Genomic DNA, 27,668 nt, shown 5'->3' with positions numbered 1-27,668 from the left:
AGCTGGGAGAGTCGGTGTCCCTGCTCGCCACTCCCTAGACACAGGGATTGTTGACAGAGCCATGGTCTGGAGGTTTAGAGTCATGTACAGGGTTTATGGCCCTGTGCCCCAGAAGCTGCCTGTGTTGTGGGCTCAGTATCCTGGCAAACAGGAGCACAGCAGGGTTGAGATACACGTTTATTGGGGGTGGAAGGAGAGGGTGCTGAAGAACTGCCCTGAAAGTTTCTGTAGTCCTGCTCACTGGAATGAGAAGCTGGTGCTCGGGAGTCCCCCACACCACCGTCGGAGGAACTCAATCACATTCTGGCCAGCAGGGCTGTGGGATGTCTGCAGAATAAGAGAGGTCTTGGCACTGGCAAGGGGACCCTCTCCTGGGGGGCCCCGAGAGTACCCTGGGGGCTGGCAGGGCTGGGGCTGTTAACCCCCACCCAACAGCACATTGGGAGAGTGCAATAAACCTTCCCCGGACAGTGACTCACCTAGCAGGACTATCATCAGCAAGAGGGGTTGAACCCACACCCACAGCCTGTCTCCCTGCCCCACGGGGTCCTGGCTCACCTTGACAGCCATCATGAACTTGTACCACGCATCCTTGTTGACTTCTCGGCCTGGCTTCAACTCGATCTTGTTTCTTAGTACAGGGTATCCTGGGCACAAAGTGACACATTCAGAACAAGCTGAGCCCCACAGCAGACCCCCACCTGGTGCATCCATTCCCTCTGCCATGGCTGGGGCTACCCCATGGCACAGTGTGGAGGGGGATGATACTGCCTCAGGCTTCAAGAGACCAGAATGAAGAAGGGGTGCTTAAAGTGGCAGGATCAAATGAAGATGAAGGCTGAACTGCCCTTGGCCAAGGACACCCAAGTGAGTAGGTCAAACAATGGCACCCAGCTCCTGATTTTTAAAGCCTGTTCCTGGTGGCTTACCCCTGCTCTCCCTTCCCTGATCCTTTTTTAAATCCTGCACTGTAGTCCAGTGCTGTCTGAAGAGTGCACAGAACTTGCCAGAAGTGACAGCTTTTGTAGATCAGGGCCGAGCAGGGCCAGGTGCTACCCGGGCACAAGAATCTGTGGATACTTGGAGTCCCCAGGCAGCGAGCTGTGCCAGCCTGAGCCATCACAGAATCACACACAGTGGCTGAGGTCAGAAGGGCTCTGGGGTCTGTACGGTCCAACCCACTGCTCAGACAGGGCCACCCCACCCCAGGACTGTGTCCAGATGGTTTTTGACTGTCGGAAAGGATGGAGATGCCACAATTTCTGTGCAACCTGTTCCAGTGCTCAGTCACCCTCACAGTAACTAAAGGGTCCTTCTATCTCCTCCAGCAGAGCTGGTTCCTCACAGCCACACTCCTCCTACAGCACAGCCCGGATCCTCCCCCAGACCTGCCCTGCAGCATGTTGCTACTCCCTGCATGGCACCGTCATCCCCTGTCTGAGTGAGCTGGTCTGGAGCTTACCTGTGAGCAGGCAGGGCAGGGAATGCACCCCGGTTCCTGCTGCCACCAGCGAGGCTTCATACGTGTTGCGCTCGTCCTGTGGCAGCACCTGCTCCAGCCGCTGGTCCATGGACATGGTGAGCACCCAGTCCTTGACCTCCTCCCGCTGCTCCTCCTGCAGGCACAGGCCAGTGCATGGCCTGGAATTGCTGCACTGCTGCTGACTGCAGCCCTGCAGCACCAGGGAGCACAGGGGATAGCAGGATGTGCACAGGTATGTACACACACATGGGTGCTGCACAGCAGAGGGTGAGTGCATGTGTGGATGTTGGGGAGCATGGGAAAGAATGTGTGTGTGTGTGCTTGCAGTGGGGTGGGGGGCACAGAGCAGGGCCAGGACTGGCTCTGTTTCCATCCCCAGTAGTCCCTACTGTCCCAGCCTCATTCCAGTCCCTGTTCAGAGGGCCCTGAAGTACCATCACTGCTCAGAGGAGCTGGAGAATGCAGGTGACACTCACAGGCACATGCTGTTGGGCTGGAAGTGGCACTTCAAAAGGAATGTCTGTTCCCTGGAAATCGGAGTGGTCCAGGGAATCCAGGTTCCCTTCTTCAATGGCCTGGGAAAGGAGAAGTGGTGGAGCACTGGGCAATGCCAGTTGTAGAGCTCACAGTACAATTCATGGTGAGGATGCCCCTGTCTGTTTGTACTTTGTTGACCAGGCCCTCCTGGCATCCATGGCACCCTCTGCAGTGCCCCTCAGACACTCTCCTACTCAAACTTGTCAGGTGGCCTCAAAGAAAGGAAAGATGTAATCCAGGGCTTTTGTTTCCCCCTAGCAGCTGCCAACAGCACTTGGGAGTGTGGCACAGTGAGGTCTGTCTGCTCCCTTGGGTTTGGTGTTTCTGATGACCAATCTGCTGGTCAAAGAAGGGGCTGAGGGAAGTTCCAAGTCTCATATCACAGTGGCCAAGGCACTGGGCAGTGGCCTCCACCCCCTAGGTAGTTTTCTTTCCTTTGGAACAACTCAGGTGAGCTCATCCTGAAAGCCGTAACAGCACCTGCAGCCATAAGGACTTCAGGCCTAAACTGTCAGGCCACCATGCTCTTTGCTGCCACGTGCATGGTGGCATTGGCATGCCCAGGGCTGTGCAGGTGCCCTCCAGGGCAGGTCCTTCCACAGGTGGTGTGAGGGTGCCCAGTGCTGTGCACACACACACACACTGAGTGGGGTTTGAGGCTCTCCATCAGCATGAACTCCAACGTGCTGCCACACAAGAGCCTCAGGAGTGCCCTGCCCAGGCTGGGGGTATGTGGTGGGCCTACAGCTCACTGTCATTTTAGTGGGACAGCCCTCCCCCTGCAGACCATACGCACGTCTGAGAGGTCCAGGAAGCGGTTCAGGAAGATGAATGCCATGTTCTCCCAGCTGACTGCCTGGTACAGAGGAACCCCGAGTGAGACTGGGCAGCTCATTCTCGCAGCCACAGCTCTCCTCCCAGAGCCATGCCTGGGAAGGACATGGCTCTCTTTGTGTGATAGCATCCCCCTTGCAGCACAGGAAGTGGACAGACTGCACATCCCAGGTCGCCATACCCAAGGAATGCATCCCTGGGACAACCAGCCCCGTGGCCACAGGCTGTCCCAGGCAATGCAGCCAGGCATTATGGACAGGCTGGATGAGGCTTGGAGCAACCTAGTCTAGTGAAAGGTGTCCCTACCCATGGCAGAGGTTGGGATGAGATGAGCTTTAAGGTCCCTTCCCACCCAAACCATTCCATGATTCCATTATTGCACAGCCAGGTCCAGGCTGTGAGGGCATGCTGCTGTCCTCGCCATGTGTCACCTGGGCAGACTGTCAGACACTTGGGTGACCCAGAGCAGAGCTGAGCAGTCTCACAGCCACACTAACAGAGCCATAACGTGGCCTCTGTCCACCCCTGGCTCTGCAGGTCCTGTTGGCTGCCTGAGGTCTGTCCTCCCTGCCTGAGGCTGGACAGCTGCTGGAATCTGGCTGCCAGTGCAACCAGGGGGGAATTTGGGAAGATAAAGCTGAGAATCTCTGAACCCAGGGTGCCCTGCCTCCTCCTCTGCTCTCCTGGCAGGTAGCTCTTACCTTGGCAGCTACCCCAGCCTCATAGAAAGCCTTGTCTGCAGGGAGCAGATCCGTGTAGCGCAGCAGGGAAATGGACAGCTGGGCAGCCATGGTGTCCTGTGGACACAGAGGACAGGAAAGACACAACAATTAGGCACAGAAAAAAACAGACCAGAAAAAAAACACCCCAGACTCACGGCAGGGGCTCTGCATCCACATGTGCCCTACAGGAAAGAAACAGGTCAAAAGCTTCAGTTCTGACCCCAACTTCCTCACTACTGAACACATGGGACTGTCACCTGACGGTGAAATTCTTCTGTTGATGAACATTCCTATTTTTCAGTAGAAGCCAACCCCAAATTCCCCTCATCTGAGTCACAGAACAGGTGAGGTTGGAAGGGATTGCTGGTGATTGACAAGTCCTGCCGCAGCCCTGGTCAAAGCAGAGGCAGGAACATGCCTGCCAGGTTTTGATTGTCTCAAGGGATGGAGACTTTACAGCCTCTCCAGGAAGCCTATTCCAGCCACAGTCCCAGTTAGCTTTTTCTTGTATTCAGTTATGTAAGAATTTTGGAGTGGGGGTGAGGAATTAAAGGGGGATTTCACTTTACTGCTTGCCAGATACACATAATCACACCAGAACTATCAAGGCCACCCCTCCTCCATGGTCCCAAATATGCTGCCCAGCACCTCAGCATTCCACAGCTGGGGGGGTCTGTACAGACTTGGCTCTTGCTTCTACCATGGTTCTGGACTCCCAACATCCACACATACAACCATGGGGAGGCCCCAGTTCCTCCTGTGACTTTCACTGGGGTCCTATCTGTGACAACCTTTCCTTTTCACAGCCTTCTCCATCACAGCTCCAGACCCACACTGATACAGACCTCTAGCACAATTCCACACTCCCACATGGATCAAGACTTCAGCAGGAAGGCTGCTACATGTTGTGGTCCACAACAAATCCTAGTCCACAAAAGACTCCAAAATAGACTTTTGAGGCCTCCACCCCAGGCTTGTGAGCTCCCAAAGCCCTCTGAGAGGCCCAGCACACAGGGCCAGTACCTGCCAAAGCCCTGGGCAGACGAGCTGCTCTCAAGACCGTGTGAAGCCCAGCAGCTCTCACAGCCCAGGAAGCAGAGAGGAAGCAATCCCTCTCGTGGGAAGACCAGATTTATTGTGAATCCCTAACTTTCTATGGTGCCTTTGCTCTCACAAGTCATGCCAAACACATGGATCAACTTTCCCCTAGTTTACAGCTCAGCCTCAATGGCTGGGGCAGTTCCCACTATAAGCAGACAAGGCCATCTCCAGTTTCACCTGCTGGTGGTGTGCTCCCAGATCGCTGCAGTCCCATTCCCATGCATCCATGATATATATAAGTGCTCCATTAAGTGGAATAGTAATCTATGGATATCCCTGAACCTGCACATCCCCTCAGGGTTCCCCACTCAGGGTGGTGACCTGGCAAAGGAACTTCAAAGCCTCACCAGCTGCTTCAGGCTCTGCGCAGCAGAGCGGGTGGCACAGTAGTGGGAGATCAGCAGCATTCTCTCGAACTCCTCGTGTGCTGAACTGTTTGCCTCGCTGGACTTCACTAAGTTCTCACACTGAGAAGAGAAAACGAGAGTAACTGAGGGCATGAGAACACAAGGGCATTCTTTATCCACTTGAGACCAGGGAAGCCCAGGGAGAGAGGGATCTGAAATATTCAGGCACCTCTAGAACTGGGAAAGGGCTGGGCCTTGGATGCTCTGTGTTCCACAGCATGTTGAAGGAAGGAGGCTGTGGGAGCCAGGGATAGTCATCAGTACTGCAACAACAGCCAGCACTGGAAGCAGGGGTGAGTCTGGATGGACAACGGGGGATTTGTTGATTTTGTTTGTGCTAGAGGTGGGTATTTGTGGGACAGAAACAGAGATGAGGCAATCATGAGCTCTGGCTGAGGTGTTCTGGGACAGGAATGAGGAGTAGAAGGCTCTAAGCATCCCTGGGGAGATGGGGAAGACTTGTATTTTCCAGACTCAGTAGCTCTGTGCTTTCCCCACGCAGCCTGGTGAATGTGGGTGTAGGATGAGAACTGGACGTGTCATGACAGGCTCCCATGATGCAGTGACACAGAGAGCTCTGCAAGGGCCAAGATTTGCTCTTGAGTGCAGGGTTGCCTTCTTCTCTGCCTTCTCTTGCTCAGCCATGTTCATTTCATAGGATCCTGTTGTCCTACTCTCCACACTGCCATCTCTTTCCCCTGAGCTTGTGTTCTAAAAACACTGCCCTTGCCACCCGGTGAGAGACCGATTCTTCTTCCTGACCCCTCAGGAGTCCCCAGGGCTGGAGCTGAATGGGCAGCACTGGTCATGGCCACACTCACCAGACTGAGGAGCACATCCCGCAGGTCAGCCCAGCTGGAGTACGCCTCGGCACAGTTCATGCCAGAGGCATTCACCATCTCCACAAAGAGACGCTTGTAAATGTTGAAATTCTGCGACAAAGAGTGAAGTGTGGATGGAGCCAGACCAGGAGTCAGTGTCTCTGGAGCTCTCCTGCTGCCAGGCACAGACTGAGGGAATGGCTCCTGATGTGGCAGTATTGCAGGTTGCTGGCTGCAAGGAGTGCTGGGGACAAGGCAGGGAATGGGAAGGATGGAAGGATGCTTCCTGCAGCCAGTGCTCTCTGAGAGGCAAATGGTTCCTTTCGTTCTGAACTTGGTGCTCAAGGTGTTTAAAACAAACACGAACACTCAAGTCCCCCCAGATGCTTCAAGTCGAGAATGTGCCAGAAGATTGCCTTTAGCCCTCTGGAAGAATCCACCACAGGGCTGGAGTGACTTGGACATGCTGAACAGTTGGCAGTCCCAGTTCTGACTGGAAGCCTGACTCAGGTGGCAGATCCCAGCACACTGGGGCAGCTCACACTGGGATGTTGTGCTGTCCTCATTACCTGTGGATTGGCAGGTGCTCCATGGTGGACATACAGGCGCAGGGCCTTATCCCAGCTGCCCTCCCGGATCAGGTGTGTTGCATAGAGAGCGACGTACTTGTGCAGGACTTTATAGTTCTGGAGAAGACACACAGACAGCAGCAGCATGAGACTCGTGAACTGAAGACTTGGTGGAGACGGATTCAGCCCTGTGTGCATCCACTCACACACCTGAGTCCCAAAGGGCGAGACAGGTAATCAGAGCCAGACTGCCCACAGCACATCTGGGTTTTGATTTGGACCCTACTGACACCTTAATCCTGTCTAGCTGATGCTGTGATGATCCCCCACACATGCAAATACAGCTGTTTTCCAGCTGTTCAGCACTTGCCAAAGAAATACTGCCAAACACCTTAAGGATGCAGCACTCTATGTGTGGCACCATGGGTACTGACTGTAAGCCAGCCCTGAGTCTAGTGAAGAATTATCTAAAACCCTTGGTGCAGATGTTTGTCATTTACAAGGCTGTTCTAGTCCATTTTTCACAGAATGTCACAGCTCCAGGACTCCAGCTATCCTTGGAGCACTGCTCATACTTGTGCTGACCCCACAGACACTTCTGAGGACTGCTCTTGGCCTCACAGAAATTCAAGTGAGGAAAGACCTGCTTCATACATGCTTAAATATAGTGTAAGGAAGAAAATGGCACAAGATGTGCAACCCTGTTAAAAACTGAGCAATGGAAGCAAGTATACTGTGCAGAAGAGAGACCAGTGCCCCAGTAGATGGCTAGAACTTGAACACCCAGGCTCAGCACAATTTGGGGTAAAGATTCAGTCTGGTATGTGAGCTGTTTTGATAAATGTAACATTATTGCTGTACGATCACTGTAGATCAGCTGAGTCAAAGTGATAATATTCTGAATGGGTTACAGAGTAGGGTGGTGCTAATGCTCTTAAGAGCAGACCAACGTCTCCTTGGGCTCAGTGTGACCATGGGCTGCCTGGCCAACAAATAACCTGATGGAGCCTTTCTCAGGGAATGGGGTGTGCTGTTATTTTTTGCGGACAAAGATCAACACCTGTCGCTCCTGATAAACAGAACATCAGTACAGGAGCCTCCAAGAGAACAATAATTACAATAGGGACCATCTGCATCATAGAGAAGCCCAAGCCTAAGCGAAATCAAGTTGGCTCTAGTAGAATCCAAACTCAGGTTGCTGGAACCACAGTTATAAAACCACAGTCGCAGACATTCCCAGTGCTTTTCCAAGGCATCGGTGCTGGCCCAAGTGATAAACTGTGGTGTCTCTACTAATGGCAGGTGCCGTTGCCAGGGTCGCTCTGTTATTCAATCTGAACCAATACCCCATTCCAAAGAATCAACATCTCCCTTTGGTTATGTCCATTATCAACAACCATTGAATCAATAACCAATCAATCACCAATCACCAATCAATAGCTACTGAATACAAACCATCCCTTGGAGGAGATCCCGGGTAGTTGAGAGCTTTCTCCTCCTGTTACTGACATGGAAGAGTACTGTAAAACAGTTTCATTTTGCTTTTCTTCATTTTTATTACCCTGCTCAGGTAATTTTGTTACTTTTAGGTCAGAAAAACTGAAAAAAAAATGTCAAATTTGCTTTCTTGAAAAAGATGTCTCATTCTGACTGACACCAGGGCTCTCCAGAACATGGAGAAAGAAGGCTTTCTTCTACAATTCCTGTTTCCATGGTACCAATTACTTCCAGTCCAAACAACTCATTTAGCTTCTTCCAATGCTCCATTAATCACAAAATTTAAACACAATATGCTTTTGGGTTCTAACACTTCCCCATTCAGACTGGCTGGCCACGTTGGGAACAGTGGTGTGGTGCTTCCACACCACCCACTGCCCACCCGCTCCAGCTGTCCCTGCTCCAAGGTGCCAGGGCCCTGGGCCTGTCCCCGAGGGTTCACACAGGCACTCACCTGCTTAGCTGCGACTTCCAGGCACTTCTCCCACTGCTCCTGCTTTGCATATATATCCAGAGCAGCCATGACATCGATTCCCACCAGCTGGGGATGGAAACAACTGTAAATTCACTGTGCAGGCCAGGCTTCCTGCTCACATCCAGGCAGGCATCAGCTCACCTGTGTCTTTTTTTCCCAGACACAGCATCCCTCCCCCTCCATGGCATGAACTTACAGAGCCAGTGTGACCCATCTGCTGCCCAGAGAGACCTGGACAGGCTGCAGAGGTGGGCCTGTGCAAACCTCATGAAGGTCAACAAGGCCAAGTGAAGGTGTTGCACTTGGGTCAGAGCAACCCCACACACAGATACAGCCTGGGTGAAGAATGGCTGAGAGCAGCCCAGAGGAGAAGGACTTGGGGGTACTGGTGGGCAAAAGACTGGACATGATCCAGCAATGTGTGCCTGGAGCAACCTGGTCTAGGGCAAGGTGTCCCTGCCCATGGCAGGGAGGTGGAAAGAGATGAGCATTAAGGTCCCTTCCCACCCAAACCCTTCTGTGATTCCATGGTCTGGTATGCAATAGCCATGGCTCACAGGCACATACAGATTTCTCATCTGTGGGCATAGTCAGGCAAAAGCCCCATGAGAAAGGCCCCAAGGATCTGCACAGGTCCTGACATCACTCCCTAGCCATCCCAAATACGTACCGAATCCACCTTTCCTTGGTTCTTTAAATACTCTTTATAACACTGGTCCACATATTCCTCTGACCTGTGGGTAGAAAGAATCCTTGTACCTTGCATCAGTGCAGAGGCTGGATCCAGCCTTGGAACCAGAGGACTTCCAGCTGTGCTGTGTCTTGCTGGTGGGTTGCTGGCACACAGGTAGAAGGGGGAGGAAAGGGCCGAGGCAGCTCTTCACAGTATAACGTGTGAGAACAAGGGATCACAGGGCTTTCGGAAGAAACTGCATGCACAGGATTATGACAAGGGAAAGGGAGATAGGGATAGGGATGAAACACGGGAAGTGTGACAATGGGAAAGTGCCAGAATGGTACATGGTTTGGGAACGCTAGCTGTGGAAAATGTGCCCTGTTGAGCCTGGGAAGACCACTGAGGGGAGAATTCAGGAAAGCTAGGGACAGTAGGACAGGAAAAGTCAGGACAAGGGATCATCTGGGAGTGGGAGAGGGAGCAGGAAGAGTATAATTTGCAAAGTTCAGGACATACTTGGGGTCCAACTCCTTGGCCACATGCTTGGCTTTGCTCCATTCCTCCCCTTCAATGAAGGCATCAATAGCTTCTCGGATGAGGTCCAAGTTTAGGTAGAGTTCAGCTGCCTGGAGGGTCAGAGACAGTCCCATGGGAGACAGTCCATGCATTCCAGGCTGAAGCTGGTGCTGACCAGCACACAGCCACAACAGAAAGTCTCTTCCCAAAAGATAACCCACTCCTTCCTGCCTCCTCCCAAGGCGTGCCTCTCTCACACTATTCCAGGACTTCATTCCTTCCCCTCCTTCATGACTCTGCACTGCCTAACTCCAGATAGAGCCATCCACCCATCACCCCAGGATGTGACTTGGCTTCCTTCCCTTGGATAGAGCTCTCCCTTCCTATGTCAGTCACTACTTCTCCAGCAGTTTGGGGGCAAGAGCCAGCCCTCACCATGCTGTATTTCTTCATGGCCACCAGCTGAGGAGCCACAGTCCGTGTCACCTCCATGCTCTGTGACTGACCCAAGAATTTCACAGCCAACTCAGCAGCCTGTGAAGAGAAACTGTCAGCAGCACAAATGATAAAAGCTATGGGAGAGTGGCATAAAGTGGGGAAGTTCTCAGTCCCAGCTAAAAGACTGAAAGTTGGGAGCACTGGAACTATGAGGAAGGGGAGAAGAAATGGCAGCTCACTTCAGCAAGTCAGAGAAGCAAAGTCCAGCTACTTTCACACACAGAAGATCAAACAAGGGCATAATTGTTGAAGTTGGTACGAGGACACAGATGTGCTTGAGAAGTATGAACACAACAAAAAGTGGTGGGACAGAGCAAGAAGGTGCTCCTCTAGCAAGGGCTGAGGCATAAAGTACAGCTCTTCAGTGCAGGAAGCTGTGGGGGCACAGACAGGCACTGGCCTGCCATAGGCAGTGGTGCCAGAGCAAGGGGGTCAGCGCTGTGCAGGGTAAGCACAGCCCATCATGGCTCCTAGCTGAAAGCTAGGAAGGCTTTCAGCCCTGCAGTGATTGGAATCTGTAAGGTGCTCTCAGGCTGTGGGAGAGCTCCCAGGCAGCAGAGCAAGTGAAGGGAATCACAGGCCCTGATGGTACCTTCAGCAAGCACTTCTCCACCAGGACACTGTTGCTGGGATCCCGCACCTTCAGGTAGCAGTCCACTGCCCTGGCGTATTCCCCAGTCTGCTCCCACTCCCGGGCCTGCTCCAGCAGCCCTTTGGTTCCGCTGCAGGGAGGAATGCAGGCTGTGAGCAGGGCTGGGATGCTGCCAGAGATCCTCTAGACAGTGTGTAAGGGTGTGGGCAGGGACGTGCATGGCACAGGTAAGCCAGGGCCCTCAGACAAGAACGGAGCACGTGGCAGAGCGCACAGAGTGCTGAGGAGAGAACTGACTGCGGACCCCTGGGAGATGCACTGGCAGGGCTGGACACCGTGGAGATATCTATGTGGCAAGAGGCCATCTGGGAGACCTTAAACAGCAGCAATAAACCTCCAGAGCAGGGAGGAAGGATGATAGGAAACCTCTGCAGTAAGAAGTCTAGAGCCCTCAAGAGGGAAACAAGGGGATCAGGGTTCCCATCAGAGATCCCATCAGGCTGTAAGGCATCAGCACTACGGCCACGAGGAAGAGCTGCCTGGCTGTTTCCTGCAGCCTGACCACAGTATTCCTTACCTAGAGCCCTTCTTGCCAGCTTCCCTGCCACACTCCTCCTGCAGCTCTCCCAGCCGACCAGGCATGTATTCCTTGCAGATCCGCAGGGCCTCGCTCCACATGCCGGCCTCCTGCACAAGCACAGTGGGGAGAAGTTTTCACCAGTTCACCAGGATCCCCCACACTCCTGCATTACACAACATATCTAGCTCCTTATGTCATCTTATCAGACAACCCACTGGAAGAAACCACCACAGCAGCACCATCCAATTCTTTCTTCCCCCAAAATGGCACCTATGTCTATCCACTCATCCAAAACACCTCAGGGGAACATGTTCATCTGTTCCAGCTATCTCTGTGGAATGAGTACTTAGACGCTGAATGCACCCACTTGTGCTGTCCCTGAGGACCACCCACATTCTGGCAGGACACCTCTTATAGGAACTGTGAGAGAGCAAAGCTATGCTGTGAAATCCACTGGTTCAGTCTTCAGACCAGAAATAAGTTCCTCTAGGAACCCCGAGTAAATGGTTTTTCTTTGGCTACTGAGCTGACAGAGAGAGCTGGGAGGTGGATTTCACTCCTCCATCCAAACTATGTTGTTGTCCAGTGAGGAAGGCAATGATGTTGCTACAGACTACACTCACCTTGTAGTACTTTATGGCCAGCTCAGGTCTCTGTGCTCGCAGGAGGAAGGCCTCTGCCTTCTGGAACTCTCTCTGCTCAAAGGCAAACTGCGCCTGTCCAACAAGCACATCAGCCACGCTGTCTGGGTCATGGGCCTCAGCCACTCTCTGCGCCGCGTCCCAGTCCTGGTTATGCACAAACCTGGGGGAACCGACATGAGCTGTAACAAGGGGCATGACACGGAGCAGCCCGATGCTGGAGAGGCACCTAGGCTGGCATCACGTGGGGAGAGCAGATGCAGTAGGCCAGGATGTGGAAGGACACATACATCAGCACGGCTTCCTTGGGCTTCCCAGCTTTAATAAATTCTCCTTCAGCCTCCTCAAATTTGCCCTAGGAGAGAAGAAGGAATTTGCTTGCATGCCCTTCCTGTCCTGATACAATTACACGACCTCCTCTACTTACCATGAGGCAGGAAGGGTTTATGAAGCAAAGATGTGTGTGGAACTTGAGGTTGTCATTGTGGAGCCCTTTGGATGTGCAGTGACTGCAGCCAGAACTGTGCCAGCTGCAGCAGTCCAGGGACAGCTGCTCAGTTACCTGAGGGACCAGAGAACTCCCATCTATTTCAAGGGGGAAATTACCTCATCTTCTAGGAACATGGCATACTTTAAGTGGATGTCTGGCATCTTCTGCTTCATGGAGAGGCGGGCCAGTTCAAAAGCAAATTCAAAGACCCTGTAATGAAAGAGAAAATGGGGTGAGGGCAGGACTCTGCTCTGAGGTCATGCCTTCATCAGGAGCAAGACATCAAGTAGAGCACAAGACTGGTATGAGGATGGGAAGTGGGATATGTCAAGAGATTGGAATGCCTGTGTGAAGCATAGTGGGGTGAGAAGACATGCCATATCCCGGCCCTGCAGCTACCATGTGCACAGAGTTATCTTGGGCCACTCATTTTTCCTGAGGTCAGGCAGAGGGCAGGGAAGTGTTGGGCAGAGGCACCTGCATACCCACTGTCAGTTGCATGGTCAATGGCCATTTCCAGAAGCCCAAATTTGCTGAGGAGTTTCACAGCTGCTTCTCCACCCAGGCTCTTCGCCCACAGATAGGCCACATGCTTATGGGAGTTTGCTCCCCCATGTGCCTTGGCCACCTGTCCAAAGAAAAAGAAGTGGAAGAGTCACGTGCATCGATTTCACCTTCAGCAGACTGAGCCTCTCTCATGTGATGCCTGTTGACACGAGAGAGCACCAAAACCATCTGTTCCCTCCGGAGGAACCCTTCTGTGGCCACCACTGGACTGGCGAGTGGGAGAGTGAGACAAAGGCATATAGGGCAGAGCAGAATAGCTGCTGCCTTCTCAGCACAGCCCACACCACTGTTTGGGCAGCAGACACACTCCATGTCCACACCGAGGGGAGCAGTGCTGAGGGCGGCTGTAGCCAGAACAACACCTCTGAGGTACAAGGAGATGCAGTGGTCAGGGGCAGAGCAGTGCCTGGAAGAAGGCACTGCTGCAGAGCCCAGGGTCAAGCCCTGCTTTTGGGCTTCAATGCTGCAGAGCAGGAGGCCCACAGGCCTCCAGGGCTGGGGCAGTGCTGAGGTTGGGTAGTGTTCTGATCTTGCAGTGAAGAGACACAAAGCAGTTCCCACCAGGATCCTGCAACCAGAGTCTGACCCCTGCACCGATGGGGAACTCTGAATGATCATTACCCTGTATGCCTCTTCCCACATGTCATTCACTCTGTACATGTTCACTGTAGCCTTCCAGTCCTTGGCTTCCAGGTAGTGATACTCAGCCTCCTGCAAGCGCCCTTCTGCTTCCAGTTCCTGCAGTCAGAGGCAATGAGATCGTGATGCTCTTGCCAGGGCTTGGCCTAGCTGATCCCCTGCCATGAGATGCACTCACCTTGCCCAGGTGCAGGTGAGTATCTCCAAGTAAGTCCTTGTGGTACTTGGCTACTAGGCAAACCATCTCATCGTACATCTTACACTTCTTGTACATGGTGATGGCCAAATCAGGTTCATTCACAGTGATGTACAGCCTGGGGACACAAGCACATCCAAATGGCTCAGCCAAGGACATGACCAGTCTCTGAAATCTCTCTGCATCCTGAAATATCAGCTTTAGGTCTCTGTGTGTGGAGAGAGTTCCTCTGGTCTTTCCAAACCCCAGTCCCAAATTCTACTCCAAGCCTGGGAAAGTGCTCCTCCTCATTACACCCTTTTTTTCAGGGCTCAGTCCTAGACAGGTACCAAGGAAGACACTCACCTCTCTGCTTCTTTGTACTTGCCCTGCTTCTCCATCTCCTGGGCCTGAGTTATGTACAGCACAGTCACATCCTCCTGGCTCATACACTTGATTGCCAGCTGCCAAAAAGAACACACAGGGAATACACTGCACAGCAATTTCCTGACATATGGCAATGAAGGAGAAGGAGAAAACCAATTTCCTTCCCATCTGACAAACAGGTATCCATGCTATATGCTCTGCAGAGAATGGGTAGTCACTTGTCACTCTGATCAAAGCACATAGGATCAGCTCTTGGAGAGGGCCATTTGTGTCACAGGTGCACCCACATGGGGCTGTGAGACAGAGAAGGTCAACATGTGAATACTGGGAACAGTTTTCTTGCTGGCTACTGGATGGCCTTGCGTGCATCCTTTGGGAAGAGTGCTGGTTGATCGGGTGGTGGTGCCTTGTGCACCACCACCTCCTGACAGAAGACACGTCTCACCAAGTGGGGTGTGGTCCCCAGAAGCTTTGGCTTCTGACTCTACCTTGTGAGCCTGTTCCCAGAGCCCAGCCTGCGTGTACATGTCAATGGCATCCTTGGTCTGGCCTCCTTTAATGTACAGCTCCTCTGCAACCTGTCAGGAAAAGACCACACTCAGCATTCTCAAAGGACACACAGAGTACTGGTAACTGTGGTCTGTGGCCTCACCTGATACTCCTGTAAAGCTGCATAGTGCTCGGCAATCTTGAGGTAATATTTGGCTGCTGTCTGTTTGTCCTGCAAGTCCAAAATGTAGATGGCCTTCTTCCACTGCCGGGCTCCCAAGGCTGCCTCGACGGCCTTAACTGAGCACCTAGTATCAAACCCATCACTCTTTAGAGCCAGGCAGCAGCCACCTCCTCCAGCTGTGCTCTGCCAGGGAGAACAAGAGTGCTCTGCTGCTTGACTCAGCTTCCTGGCTCAGAGTAGCAAAAAGGGTCTGAGTAAGTGGCAATGCTAAGGGGGATGAACGAACTAGGACAGCAGGGACGAGCAATCAGGGCTGAAAGACCTTGGAAGGGATGTGGGAAGATATCCATGGCTGGTGCCAGCACAGAGTGCACACAAGCACTGGGGGCACTACAAAGCAGCGTAGTGGGGGCTCAGTCAGGCAAACCCCCTGCTGATAGAGGCAAACAATATCAACTTCATCCCCTACCAGTATCCTGCTGCTTATATAGCCTTCCCCTGCCCCCACCTGGCTTCGATGTAATGGTTAATAGCAGCATCCAGCTGTTTCTGCTGCACCAGATGGTCTCCCCAGGCCTCCTCCAGCTTCACAACTTCTGCAGGGAATGCCAGGCGAGCCAGCTCCACGGCTGTAAGAGGACAGGAGAGCTGTCACCCTCAGGCCAGCAAGGAAGCAGAACTGTGGGGCAAACATGGGCCTTGGATGGGGCACAGAGAGAGGGGAATGGTGACTGTCTAAGCCACTCCAGCTCCAACGGGTGATCCAGCAACGTGACCTGTGGAGAACTGCACCAAATCCATGCTGGTGCAATCAGTATGGTCAAAGGCTTGGGAACAGGACACTGTTCTGGGACTGCATGTGCAAGTACAACTATGTGAAAATACACATAGTGAAGAGAATGATAGGTGGAAGCTTCAGAGTATTCAGGCATCTCTGGGCTCCAGGGCAATAGTTCATGTTGCCACCAGGCCAGAGTACCCAGGCTCCTGCTGGAGATGGAGGGGAGGAACATACTGAGCACAGTACCTTTCAGGAAGGCACTGCCCTTGCCGTAGCATTCCAGAGCCTTGCGCAGGTTCCTGACCTTCTCGAACAGGTCTCCAGCCTAATGACAAATACAAGCTGCCAGTTTCCAGAGCCACCACCTCCCCACACCTTCGTGCCCTACCAGTCCCATATACAGAGCTTTTCAGTCCTACCACACAGACACTCCCACCAGCTTTGCCTTGTCCACTAAATAAGAGCATGGGGATTAAGGAACTTCTAGGAAAGAGCATGGGTGCTAAGACCATTGTCCTCTCTCCCAATCCACCCCAGCACAGACATCCTGGCAGACCAGAGGCTCATCCCCTTTAGAATTTGAATGGTGGCAAGAGCACACCTCTAGAGAAAGACTGTAATAACACAGTGAGCATACAGCACCCTTTCCTCCGTTATATCTGTCCATCTCTGACAGCCTGCACAGTAGAAGTTTCCTGAGTTTGTGTTGTGATGCCCTCACAACACCATATTTAATGGCTTTTGACAGACTCTACCTCCATGATTCATCTAATCACTTCTGGACCATTTATACTTTTGGTAACCAGACACCGAGTAGCTACAAGCTCCACAGTTATTCTTTCAACTGAAGGTTTAAGAAAAGGTGACACGTAAAAATAAAAATGTTCAGGTACACTGTAGCCTGCAAACGGCTGGACCCCAGGAAAGCACCCTAGGGGAAATGCCACCCTGTATTTTGCCTGCTCTGTTCTTCATTTTCCTTTCTTAAGCACTGCCAGAGGCATTAGCCAGGATACTGAGCTGTACACTGGGCAGACTCAGCACTGTTTTCTTACATTAACATGATTATGTGCTGTGGGAAAAACACCTCTTGGTTTTAAAACTGGTCCCTAATAATAAGCAGTTAACCAATTTTTGGTGTTATTAGACACAGAGAATAATCACGTCCCTTCTTTATGATATTTATGGCTCTATAGATAGTGTTCAACCTCCTCTGTTTTCCTCCCTTAGGTTTTCCATTTAGATTACCCTTACCCCATCATTTTTTATTCTGCTATGAGGAAGCACTGACATTTCCACATTGATATCAAGTTTTCTGTTTGATTCACAACTCTGTTCCTGTTGGTTCCCATCTTCCCGGGGCCTCCCTGACAATTACTAATGCTCAGAGGATATTCTAGAGATGTTGCCCATGAGATGCGATCTTCTTCCTGATCAGTAACACTGATTCTAGACCTCACCCATGTACAATGGATGCAGTGAGGATTTCCTCATAAATGTTAACTGCAAACTTATCGATAGATTTAGTTCTGCTGCCTTCCAGTCCCCCCGTGTCTCACAGATGCAGAGGATGGGGTACTGTCCCTGATGCCCCTAAGAAGGAAGCCAATGAGAAGGGGCCACTCACCTGTTCATACAGTTCCCCTCTGATCAGTGCCGTGGAGATCCTATCAATGACATCCTCATTGGTGAGCAGCTCATCCCTACTCATGGCCAGCCGTGCTGCTTTGGCTGGCAGCCCTGCCCGCAGATATAAGCCGATGGCTGCCAGGTAGTCACCCTGTCCCTCTTGGACCTCTCCAGCCTTCTCTTCCTGCTGGGTATCCAGCAGCCACTGGTAGTAACCCCGACGCAACTTCTCCAGCATCGGGTGTCCCTGTGGAGAAATGCAGCACTGGTTGGTTGACCTGTGCAAGGGGAGGTGCTGTCCAGCTTGTCCTGCAGGTTCTGAACATCTGGTCATAGCACCTGGCCCCTTGCTGCCCAGTTAGCAGAAACCACAATACGATAGTGCCTGTGTACCATGGCAATATCTGTTCTTTTTTGAAGCCACAGATACTCCTAAACCAATTTCAGTAGCTTCTCTCCCTCATTATTCACGCAGGTCTGTACTTACACCAGGGCAACCTTCCCTTCTACTTGGAGCCCTTCTAAGCAGAAGCCAGGTAGGGCAGGTGAAGAGAACCCAGACCTGAATGGACTCCCATACAGAAGATTTACCAAGCAATCTCAGCCCACAGCCCAGTGCAGCAACATTCCGTACCTTGGCCTTGGCCACCACAATGCATTCATCCCACATGTGCAGCTCCTGGTACATGTCCATGGCCTCCTCCGTGGCATTCTGTGTCACAAAGTAAAGGATCCAGGTTAGGAGTAGACACACTGCCTCAGAGCTCTCCAAGTGGGCAGGGTTAGATGTGCAGAAAACACTTGAAAAATTGTCCCATCTCCTTTACATGGATATACATCCTCCCTCACCCTCCTCATGCATCTCAGTGTAATCCTACACCTTAGAAAAAGGAATACCTCCCTCTACTTCATGGCAAAAAACTGCAGAAACAAGCAACATCTCCCGTTCCTCTTACAGAGCAGGACACAACCCCCTCTGCTCAGAAAAAAAATTAAATCTTTTCTACTCCTGGTTCCTTTACTCACTTGTTCCAGGAAGATCATCTCGGCCAGCTTGTAGTTCTTGTCTAGCATGGCCAAGCGGGCCCGCACCAGGTAATAATCTGTGCCATCCCCACCCTGCAGACAACAGCAGCGAGCTCAGTTTGCTGAGGGAAAGAACAAGCTCTGGAATAGAACATGGAGGGCACTGCACTGCAGGTGAGGGCTGGGTCATTAGGGAAATGAAAGACAGCTGAGAATCCCAGCAGTGACAATCCAGGAGCAGCATGAAATGGCCAGCCCTGAGAGGGACCTGGCGGGCATGGATGAAGGATGTCAGGAGTTTCTACATGACCAGGTACTAGTCTGTAGCATGACACTGGGGAGCATGGACACAGAAGATATTGTGCATGCGAGTTTTTTCAGGAAAACTGCAGCCCTAGAGAGAAGGAAAAGCTTGACTTACATGCTCTTGAGCTGCCCTGTCAGCAATGGCATTGGTTTCATGCAGAAATCGAGCCTTTGCCATGTTTCCCAGAGCTGCAAAACACCTGGAAAAGACAAAAAAGTTAGTCAGTAACTGAGTTTTGTTGCCCACTTTTGGACCAAGAAGAGAAAATCAGAACGTGGGCAGCAGACTCAGGGAGAGGTGGGATACCCCTGCTTCAAGAGAAGGATTTTGCCAAGACTCATGTTCAGATGTGGCCTCTAGCCCTGCTCCATGGGAGAATCCATGGGCGTGACCAAGGCTCATGTTTCACCTCTGCAGGCTTCAGAGCTGCCTCGAGTTTGTTCATCTCTTTGAGCTCCCCGAGGCCTTGCTATACACTGCTTTATATACATCAACAAACATTTCTGATACGGAGTGATGTCTTCCCGCTCTCTGTTCTGGCATTACTGTCTGGGATGACAGGGCAAGTCATGGCCTGGCATAGACAACACTTAACTCTCTAACACAGTGAATCTTCCATGCCACACACAGAGTCACATCTTTAGTTGGACTCTGGTTTCTATGAGGGATTCAGCAAAGACAGTGTTTAAGCCAGGAAGATGTGATGTACCTCTCTGCAATGTGCAGCTGTCTCGCTTCCAAAGCCAGTCTGCTGAGAGTCTTCCACATGGCTTCAGTCTCTGTCGACATTTCCAGTGTCTCCAAAAATGCAGTAGCCCTTGAGACAGAGTTGCAGACTTTCAGTTACAGAAGAGCTCTCTGATGAAAATCCCAGGCTGTGACAGGAGCTTCCTAACCACAGCTGCACTGAAGACAAAGCAAGCTGGGTGTGCTCAGTTCGGAAGAGAACAGTGTAATACAGTGCCTGACAGAGCAGAGGAAAATTTAGAGACCTAGGTGGTCCCTACCTGGGCTAAGATACTTAAGACAGATGACCAGCAGAAGGCTGTAGCAGTGTGGGACAAGTCCAAAATGTTGTGCCTGATGCAAGTCCCTGGTGAAGAAGTCTCTCAAGCAGTAACAATGCTAGGAACACATGAAGGTTTCTCCCCTGATCACTTTTAAAAGCCACATAACAAGTGTCAGCAAGGCCCAGGTGGCTGCCATCACTGCTTCAGGCAGTCAGTTTTTACTCTGCACAGCTTCTGGCTGTTTCCATGACACTGCCACCATCCCTGGAAGGGCAGTAATAGAAGCACTCAAGCACCACTTCACATCTGGCTGCTCTGCAGACACACTTATTCACTGCAGTTAACTGACAACTGCCTTCAGCAAATCCCTGTCAGTGTCTATGGGATCAGTCTCTCCCTGAGTTTGAAACCACAAAGCTGTGAGAAGGTAAATATTGAATGCATACTCCTGAAGGACTCTGACGTTCTTTATAGTCAGACATGGCACTAACATCATTCTCAGAGCCTAGAGTTCAGCTCTGTATGGAAAGCTGTATGCTGCTGCCACTCGTGGATTACCGATTCCCAGGTGGAATGTGACGTGAGCTACCTGCCATTCCCATTGGTGTACGTAGCCCTTACCTGTGATAATCCCCATCATCAACAGCAGTTCCAAACTCTATGAGGCCTTCATCCAGGGTGTATGACACAGTGTTCACCCCTTCAGATACTATCACTTCAGTCTTTCCATCATTCCGTTCCAAGTCTACGATATCCCCCTGGAAAGAGTATCAGCTGTCAGTATTCCTGTGCTCTCCTGAAGTACATGGGGTAGCAGGGATGGGAGGGCAGCACCACCACAGCACTGCCAGTCACAGTTCTGCTGAATGAGCTCACACTGAGCAGACTGAACCATGAAGCAGCTCCTTGTTATATTAACTGCCTCCACCTTCTGCCAGGAATGTCTGCAGTTGATCCATGAGCTCATATTCTGTCCAGGAGAATCTAGCAGTTCCCTTCTGTCTCCCCCTGCCATACCACCCTGACTAATCCCACACACATGAGCAAGAAGAAACAGAAACTGCAGGAGGCAATCAAAACCTCCAAAGTTTTACCTTTAGAGGAAACATGGTGACTCGCTCTGGAGCATCGATGTTGTACCAAATGCAGAGGCTGTTTCTGTTCTGAGCCACCACCACATCACTACCCGGGACCCACTGCACGTAGGAGCAATAGTTCAGAATGGTCGTCTTGGTGCTGCTTTCAATGTCATAGAGCTGGAGCTGGAGGGGGCAGAGGAGAACAGATCAACTGGGCTCGTGGCTTGGCTGCCAGCTCACACAAACATTGCAGGAACATCTGAGCAGGCATCTTGTAGACACACACTACCCATCAGGAAACAGACTTTCTCCAAGACATGCAGCCTAAAATCCCATACTTATTTACACATTTCTAGCCAGGAATTAAGACCTTTTTAAAGCCTTGCAGCATTTTAAGCAGCATGCTCAGATCCTGCCTCCCTTACATGTCCAGGTAAGGGCATGGACAGATGTATATAAACCAGAATATGCCTCGTGCTACTTCAGTTCCTTCTCAGCTGCAGAACTGGGACAGGAGGATGGGCTCCTAAGTCCTTCATGGAAACAGAGGGACCAAGAAGGGTCTTCCTCTGAGGTTTTTGGTCTTCCTCTGAACTGTCCATCCCAGGCATGGTCTTATTGCAAGGACTGCTGCCAGTAAGGTGAGAGGTTGGTTATTTGTAGAATATACTGCCCAGAAACAAACCTGACAGTTTGGAAGGTGTAACCTGACACATGACATAACAAAGATATATGATGTCTTGTGACTTAGAAGTCCTATAGGATGTCTCTGTTCCTTGTCATAACTGTCCTCATCTAGCAAAGATGAGAAAAAGAAGACAGAACTCTGCTAGTCTTATGACACACCTGTCAAAAGAAAACAATAAAGTCCCTGTTTCAGTTTTTCCCAAACGGTTGGAGAAATCATAGAATCCTAGAATGGTTTGGGTTGGAAGGAACCTTAAAGATCATCTTGTTCTAACCCCTTGCCACAGGCAGGGACACTTTCCACTATCCCAGGCTGCTCCAAGCCGCATCCAACCTGGTCTTGGACACTTCCAGGGATGGAGCAGCCACAGCTTCTCTGGGCAACCTGTGCCAGGGTCTCACTACCCTCACAGAGAAGAATTTCTTCCAAATATCCCATCTAACCCTGCACTCTGTCAGGGGGAAGCCATTCCCCCTTGTCCTGTCTGTCCAGGCTCTTGTACAAAGTCCCTCTCCAGCTCTCTTGGAGCCCCTTTAGGCACTGGAAGGGGCTCTGCGGTCTCTCCAGAGCCTTCTCTTCTCCAGGATGAACAATCACAATTCTCTCAGCCTTTCCTCACAAAAGAGGTGTTCCAACTCTCTGAGTATCTCCGTGGCCTCCTCTGGACTCCCTCTAGCAGCTCCACATCCTTGTGCTGTTGCTCCCCAGGGCTGGAGGCAGCTCTGCAGGGGAGTCTCAGCTGAGGGGCAGAGGGGCAGGATCCCCCCCCTCCTCTGCTACTCATGCTGTGGGATAAGCCCAGGTGCAGCACCAGCACTTGGCCTTGTTACATCTCATGAGATTCCCATGGGCCCAGGTCTGCAGCTTGTCCAAGTCCCTCTGGATGGCCCCGTCCTTCAGGAGTGTCACCTGCACCTGCTTGGTGTCACCTGCAAATCTGTTGAGGGTGCACTCAATCCCTTTGTCTACATCATTAATGAAGATATTCAATAACACTGGTCCCAGTAGGGACCCCTGAGGGCACCACTGGTCAGTGATGCTGCTTGTGACTCTGTGCCATTGGCCATCACCTTCTGCATGTCACTGTTCACCCAGTTCCTTGCCTGTCTAATGGTCTGTCTTCAGTTTGGGGAGAAGAATGTCGCGGGGGACCGTGTGAAAGTCTTTAGAGAAGTCCAGATAAGTGACATCTGTAGCCTCTCCCTTGTCCACTGATGGAGTCACTCCATCAAAGAAGGCCACTGGTTTGGTCAGACAGGACATGCCCCTGGTGAGGCTGTGCTGGCTGACCAGAATCCCCTCCCTATTCTCCATGTGCCTTACTACAGCTTCTAGGAGGGTCTGTTCCATGATCTTGCCAGGCACAGGGGTGAAGCTGCCACATCAGTAGTTCCCAGAGTAGTCCTTTCCACTCCTTTTAAAGATGGGCGCTATGTTTCCCTTCTTCTAGTCACCTGGGGCTTCCCCCGAGTGACATGACTTTTTGAATATCATAGACATATGTTCAGCAGAGGAATCTACAATTTTCATTTTTCAGCTGTGATGAGATGAAGCAAGATGTCTAGCAACTAAGTTCAGTATTAGCTATGACTCAAGACCAAACATGCAACACTGCCAGCTCACGCACTCTGGACACAGCCAATCCTTCTCAAAGGAGCAGTCAAAAAATCACGAGTACTTCAGGTGTGTTTCTCACCTCCCTCCCTCCATTCAGGCATGTCTGTCTCTACCTCTCCCCAGACACGCCATCCTGCCACATGGCCCAAGGTGCCCGCCTCACCCTCATCTTCTTGTCCCTGAAGAGCAGTTTGTGGCCTGTTTCATTCAGCTCCAGCCAATCGATCTTGCTGTCGTGGCTGATCATGCCAGTGCTGTAGCCACCAACAAGGTCCACTTGGGAAGGAAGAAAAGGAAACAGTGTAAGTACCTGACGTACCCCAAAGTGTTGAAAATTCAATGCTGTCCAGTGGGAATCAGGTACCTGGGACCTAATTAGGGGAAAACCCCCGGCAAACACACTGTGACATGAAAACCGGACAGCAGTGACATTTTATCTCGATGCCCTCTCAACAGCAACTCTCTCCCGCTGTCTGTGAGCACACACAGCTCATGGGCAGTGCAGGCAGCACAGCAAGCTCGCCACGCTGAGCAGAGTCTGGGTCCAGGTCATAGCCACGGATACCCACGGCTGTGTCCTTACAGCCGAAAGCAGAACAGCCTGGTCTCCAGTGGGCTGCTGCCAGGCAGAAGGAATGCAAAGGGGAACTTCAGGCATCTGCTGCTTGGGAGAGGGAATATGCAGAGGACCCTCAGGGATACGCTGCGTGGCACAGGAAATGCAAAGGGATCAGGAAGGCTGGTAAAATAAAGGGGAGGTGAGGGAGAGTTACAATCACCTGTTGCTATAGTCTTCATGTCTATCAGGTAAGCCAGTCTCTTGTTCTCCTCCACGCCTCTCTGCCGCCTCTCGTTGATACGGACACTGTAATTTCAAGGGAATGGTGACTATTACCATCACTACTCTCAAAATTCACATCTGAATCACACAGATCCTCCCACACTTCCCCACAGTTCCCCCAAGCACATGGAGCCTCTGGTAGTTCCTTGACCTGTGACTCTTGCCCAGTACCTACAGCTGCCTCAAGTGAGCACAAACTTTTCAGACCCATGGCTTTCCCCTAGAGGCTGCCCCTCCGGAACAGGGGTCCCCAACAGCAAATTAGTAATATTGCTTGCACCTCTGACCAGCCCATGACCCACCCTCCTCCCAAATCAGAAAACAGGGTATGGAATTTCAGAGGGACAGAGGAGGTCCTGCTGGCAACTGAGTCCCTGATGATGCTGTATCAGGACCAGCTGGATGCAGAACTGCCTGAGAATGTGCACAGGACATCCCTCTTCAGCAACAGCCATGCACTAAGTATGGATCAGAGGAAAAGAGCCTCTTATGCTTCTAAAACTTGACAACCAATAGCCAGACAACTAAACCCATGACTGGTCACTGTCAGAAATGGGTTACTCAGCTCCCAGTGTCTGGAGGTTGCATTCTACGGTGGGACACTTCCAAGGTTATATATCTGAGCTCACCCTCAGTCAACTCCTGTGCTGCCTACACAGGCAGGTGTAACCCTTACCTGACAAGATGAGGGTTCACAAACTCTGTGCGGACAGACCCCAGCATGTCATTGCTTCCATATTCCACCAGCGTCAGCTCTCCAGCGTTAAAGATCATGCAGACCTGACAGTGAGAGGGGAATACACTCTCACAGAAAAGCCATGTAAAGACTCACACCTGCCAGTGAGAAGTGTAGAAAAGAACTCTGCGGAACACACATCTAAATTCAAACCCTCTGGGATGTATAAGGAACTGCCCTTGGCTTCCTGTTGCAACTGCCAGCTTTTTCTCAAGGCTGGGGATTTTAGTTCTGGACCTATCAGTCCTGCAGGAGCCAAGCTGCCCCCTGACAGCTGTATTCTGTATCCCTAACACCCTTTCCGGCTGTTGCTTTTATTGTTCCTCTCTCCTTCAGGGTTATGACTTATATAACATGTCAGTCCACACACGGAGTTTGTTCTGTACTTAGCATGAGAAAAATGCAACTACAAGGGAGGAAGCAGACTGGGATCTGCATGGAGAGGACAAGTCCAGGAAACTTCCGAGAAACAGGGTTTTCCAGAAATGCAGTTGACAGTTCTCTAGCCAGTGCACATACAGCTTTACTCATCCTTCACGAGGAACATTCTGTCCCATCCTACTTACGTTCTCATTGTCAAAGAAGAACTTCTCATTCCCTCCAGATCCTTGCCAGGCCACCTGCAAAGCAATGGCACAGGGTGAGGCTGACAGGCTGGCAGCTCTGGCCAGGACCAGGCTGCAGGCACTGGGGTGCACTGTCCTTCCTCCCAAAACAAACAGCAACACTGCAGAAGGGATCGTGTTCCAGCACTTCAGCTGTCAACACAGTCAGTCATGCAAATTCCACACTTTCCTCTCCTTTCTTTAACTTCAGCTTCAAACTCCAGTTCTCTGTGTAGTATCTTAATGCCTTCTGGACAAGAGGCCTTTATGCGACTGAGGAATTCTATCCCACTCCTTCACAGGCACTTCTCCACCTTCCCCAGATCATCTTTATTATAGAAAAGAGCAAAACAGCCCCTTTGCCTCCATTATTCTTCTCCACAGAATCAGTGCTACTTCTGGTGGGAGCAGAATCTCCACACTACAGGTATCTGAAACCTTTCTTTTTTGGGGTCATGCAAGAAGTGACTGATCAGTATTGTGCCAGCGGGAGAACAACTGATTGAGAATTTGAGAAAAGCACTGGAAAATACAATTGGTACTGTAATGACAACAGCCAAGTGGTCAGAGAAGCAGAAAACTGAAAGCCAAAGTTACAGCTGCCCTCTTCCCTCCTGGAGTAAGAGCTCCAAGCCACTGCTCCAACAAAACTCCAGTGAACAGCAAGATGGCAAATGGACACCTCAGAATCCTGTTCCTTCTGAGAAGTGAGTATAGCTGTGCAACTGAAAGAAAAACTCTGTGTAGTAAGATGTTGAGAAACCTGGAAGTTTCAGTCTGTCCAGAATCTCCGTTCCATTACCAAGTATCAACATTCTCCAGCTCAAGTCTGTAGTCAGAGCTTCTGCTCCCAGGGAGACTGATTAGCACACCAGTAGTCTGACTAAAAGTATATGATACCTCTGAACAAAGCAAATATGTCCTTGAAGCCTATTTACTACTTTTATCAGATACTAGCCTACTGCCCACATTCTCCAGAGTTGGCACAGGGGCCCAGTACTCTGTGCACTGTGAGGTTCAGGGGAGGAACAACTTTGTCTGAATTGTTTGGTACCAGAAATGACACTGGCAAAAGTTGCAGGGACTGCAGGTGCAAATGGTATTCTAGGGGATTTTTTATTTTGATTTTTTAAAACACAGTAAGATTCATACATTCACATCTGGAATGTACATATGTACAACATCCAGTTTGGGGCCTCCCTGTACAAGAAAGACTGATAAACTGGAGAAAGTTCACCAGACTGCCATCAAGATGCTTAGGGTTGAAGTACTTACACTGCAAAGAGAGGCTGAAGGAATTTGGCTTCTTCAGCCTAGAGAAGGGAAGGCTTAAGGAACCTCTAATAAGATGATGCCAGGCTTTTTCTGGCAGATGCACCATGAAACGGTGAGAAATGGTCATACAACAGCAGTCAAAATTCCAACAAGACTTGAGAAAAAGCCTCTTCTCCATGAGGATAGTAAAGCATCAGAACACCAAACTGAATGATTCTACAATTCTTTGAAAACAGAGGTATTGTTCCCATGAAGAAATCATACCCTCTGAATTATGAAATCAAGCACTGGACACTCAAGAAATGCCACAGATTTCCCAATACCTCACTGAGCTTGTTGGAGCTGATGTCACCCAGCAGCAATGTATCTGAGGTATGGGCCACCAGATACCTGTCCTTTCCTAATATCTTCACCTCATCGATCTCATAACCATACTGCGATTTCAGCACAACTCGAGTTCCTGTTGAGAGGTTCTTCACGATGACCTAGAGAAAGTGGAGAAAAGCAGTATAAGGCCATACACCCAGGGAGAACACAGACTTCTTGTCCCATGAAAGATTAGGCAGATGATACTTGGGATATTTAAATGTCTCCTCACATCATTTCACTCTGCTTTTTCAAAGAAACCTTACCATTCCTTTGACAGCTGTAGTAATGTGGGACTCTCACTTCTGCCATTTACAAGTTACTAGCCTACCTTGGAGGCCTACACAGGTCCCCAAGGACAAGATCCCCTCGGAGAGTCCTGCACTCTCTCCCCTGACTGCAGAGGGGTGCCCAGGCTGCCAGCTCACCCTTACTGCCTCATTTTGAACAAGGTAAATTTGGTTGAAATTAAACCACTTCAGAAGTCTGCATTTGGCATGGAGGTACCTCACACAAATTCACAAGCTAGGAAATAAACTCCATGGTCTTTGATCCTAGCCAATTCCCAGCCAGCCTTGGCCCTGTGCCTGGAATATCCTAACAAGTAGCTATGAACAGACTGAAGGTGCAGAACTCTAAACATGTCTAGTTCTAGCAAGCATCCAGTTTCCATCAGGAATTTCATACCTCATTTGATATTCTCTTACCTGGCTTGGTCCCACATATGTAATTTCAAATTTATTTTTGTAAATGCTTCTGCGAAGGCAGCAGTCAAACTGTTCAACTCCTCCACACAGCGTGCCCTGAGGACACAAACACACTGCGTGG

At 50.9% G+C, this 27,668-nt stretch overlaps 1 protein-coding gene across 5 annotated transcripts in view; it reads right to left on the bottom strand.

The window, feature by feature from the left end:
• Positions 1–164: 164 nt before the first annotated feature.
• The window catches only part of IFT172 (intraflagellar transport 172), a 35,255-nt gene continuing 7,751 nt past the window's right edge, over positions 165–27,668 (bottom strand). For 3 of the 5 annotated variants that reach the window (XM_050330917.1, XM_050330919.1, XM_050330920.1), the window contains 39 exons: positions 27,548–27,643; positions 26,798–26,959; positions 25,161–25,214; positions 24,535–24,638; positions 23,797–23,882; positions 23,181–23,293; positions 20,728–20,895; positions 20,255–20,391; positions 19,333–19,440; positions 18,738–18,822; positions 18,317–18,409; positions 17,925–18,002; positions 17,289–17,537; positions 15,908–15,986; positions 15,389–15,509; positions 14,860–15,004; positions 14,696–14,785; positions 14,187–14,284; positions 13,824–13,959; positions 13,628–13,744; positions 12,925–13,067; positions 12,556–12,649; positions 12,240–12,304; positions 11,932–12,112; positions 11,306–11,415; positions 10,729–10,858; positions 10,074–10,172; positions 9,639–9,748; positions 9,117–9,180; positions 8,426–8,512; positions 6,475–6,591; positions 5,906–6,016; positions 5,025–5,144; positions 3,556–3,651; positions 2,817–2,876; positions 1,960–2,058; positions 1,463–1,616; positions 559–647; positions 165–327 (listed from right to left, as the gene is read on the bottom strand). In XM_050330917.1, coding sequence (XP_050186874.1) covers positions 238–327; positions 559–647; positions 1,463–1,616; positions 1,960–2,058; positions 2,817–2,876; positions 3,556–3,651; positions 5,025–5,144; positions 5,906–6,016; positions 6,475–6,591; positions 8,426–8,512; positions 9,117–9,180; positions 9,639–9,748; positions 10,074–10,172; positions 10,729–10,858; positions 11,306–11,415; positions 11,932–12,112; positions 12,240–12,304; positions 12,556–12,649; positions 12,925–13,067; positions 13,628–13,744; positions 13,824–13,959; positions 14,187–14,284; positions 14,696–14,785; positions 14,860–15,004; positions 15,389–15,509; positions 15,908–15,986; positions 17,289–17,537; positions 17,925–18,002; positions 18,317–18,409; positions 18,738–18,822; positions 19,333–19,440; positions 20,255–20,391; positions 20,728–20,895; positions 23,181–23,293; positions 23,797–23,882; positions 24,535–24,638; positions 25,161–25,214; positions 26,798–26,959; positions 27,548–27,643 — 4,338 coding nt within the window. In that variant the 3' untranslated portion in view covers positions 165–237. Of the gene's footprint in view, positions 328–558; positions 648–1,462; positions 1,617–1,959; positions 2,059–2,816; positions 2,877–3,555; positions 3,652–5,024; positions 5,145–5,905; positions 6,017–6,474; positions 6,592–8,425; positions 8,513–9,116; positions 9,181–9,638; positions 9,749–10,073; positions 10,173–10,728; positions 10,859–11,305; positions 11,416–11,931; positions 12,113–12,239; positions 12,305–12,555; positions 12,650–12,924; positions 13,068–13,627; positions 13,745–13,823; positions 13,960–14,186; positions 14,285–14,695; positions 14,786–14,859; positions 15,005–15,388; positions 15,510–15,907; positions 15,987–17,288; positions 17,538–17,924; positions 18,003–18,316; positions 18,410–18,737; positions 18,823–19,332; positions 19,441–20,254; positions 20,392–20,727; positions 20,896–23,180; positions 23,294–23,796; positions 23,883–24,534; positions 24,639–25,160; positions 25,215–26,797; positions 26,960–27,547; positions 27,644–27,668 lie in introns of those variants that run through there. The other 2 variants (XM_050330918.1, XR_007630757.1) reach the window with 2 other exon arrangements.

This window comes from Myiozetetes cayanensis, unplaced genomic scaffold (assembly GCF_022539395.1).
Source record: "Myiozetetes cayanensis isolate MyiCay16 unplaced genomic scaffold, myiCay2020 scf45, whole genome shotgun sequence".
In the NCBI taxonomy this organism is placed as follows: Eukaryota; Metazoa; Chordata; class Aves; order Passeriformes; family Tyrannidae; genus Myiozetetes; species Myiozetetes cayanensis.
Note: the sequence above shows the minus strand (reverse complement) of the source record. Positions and strands in the feature narration are given on the sequence as shown.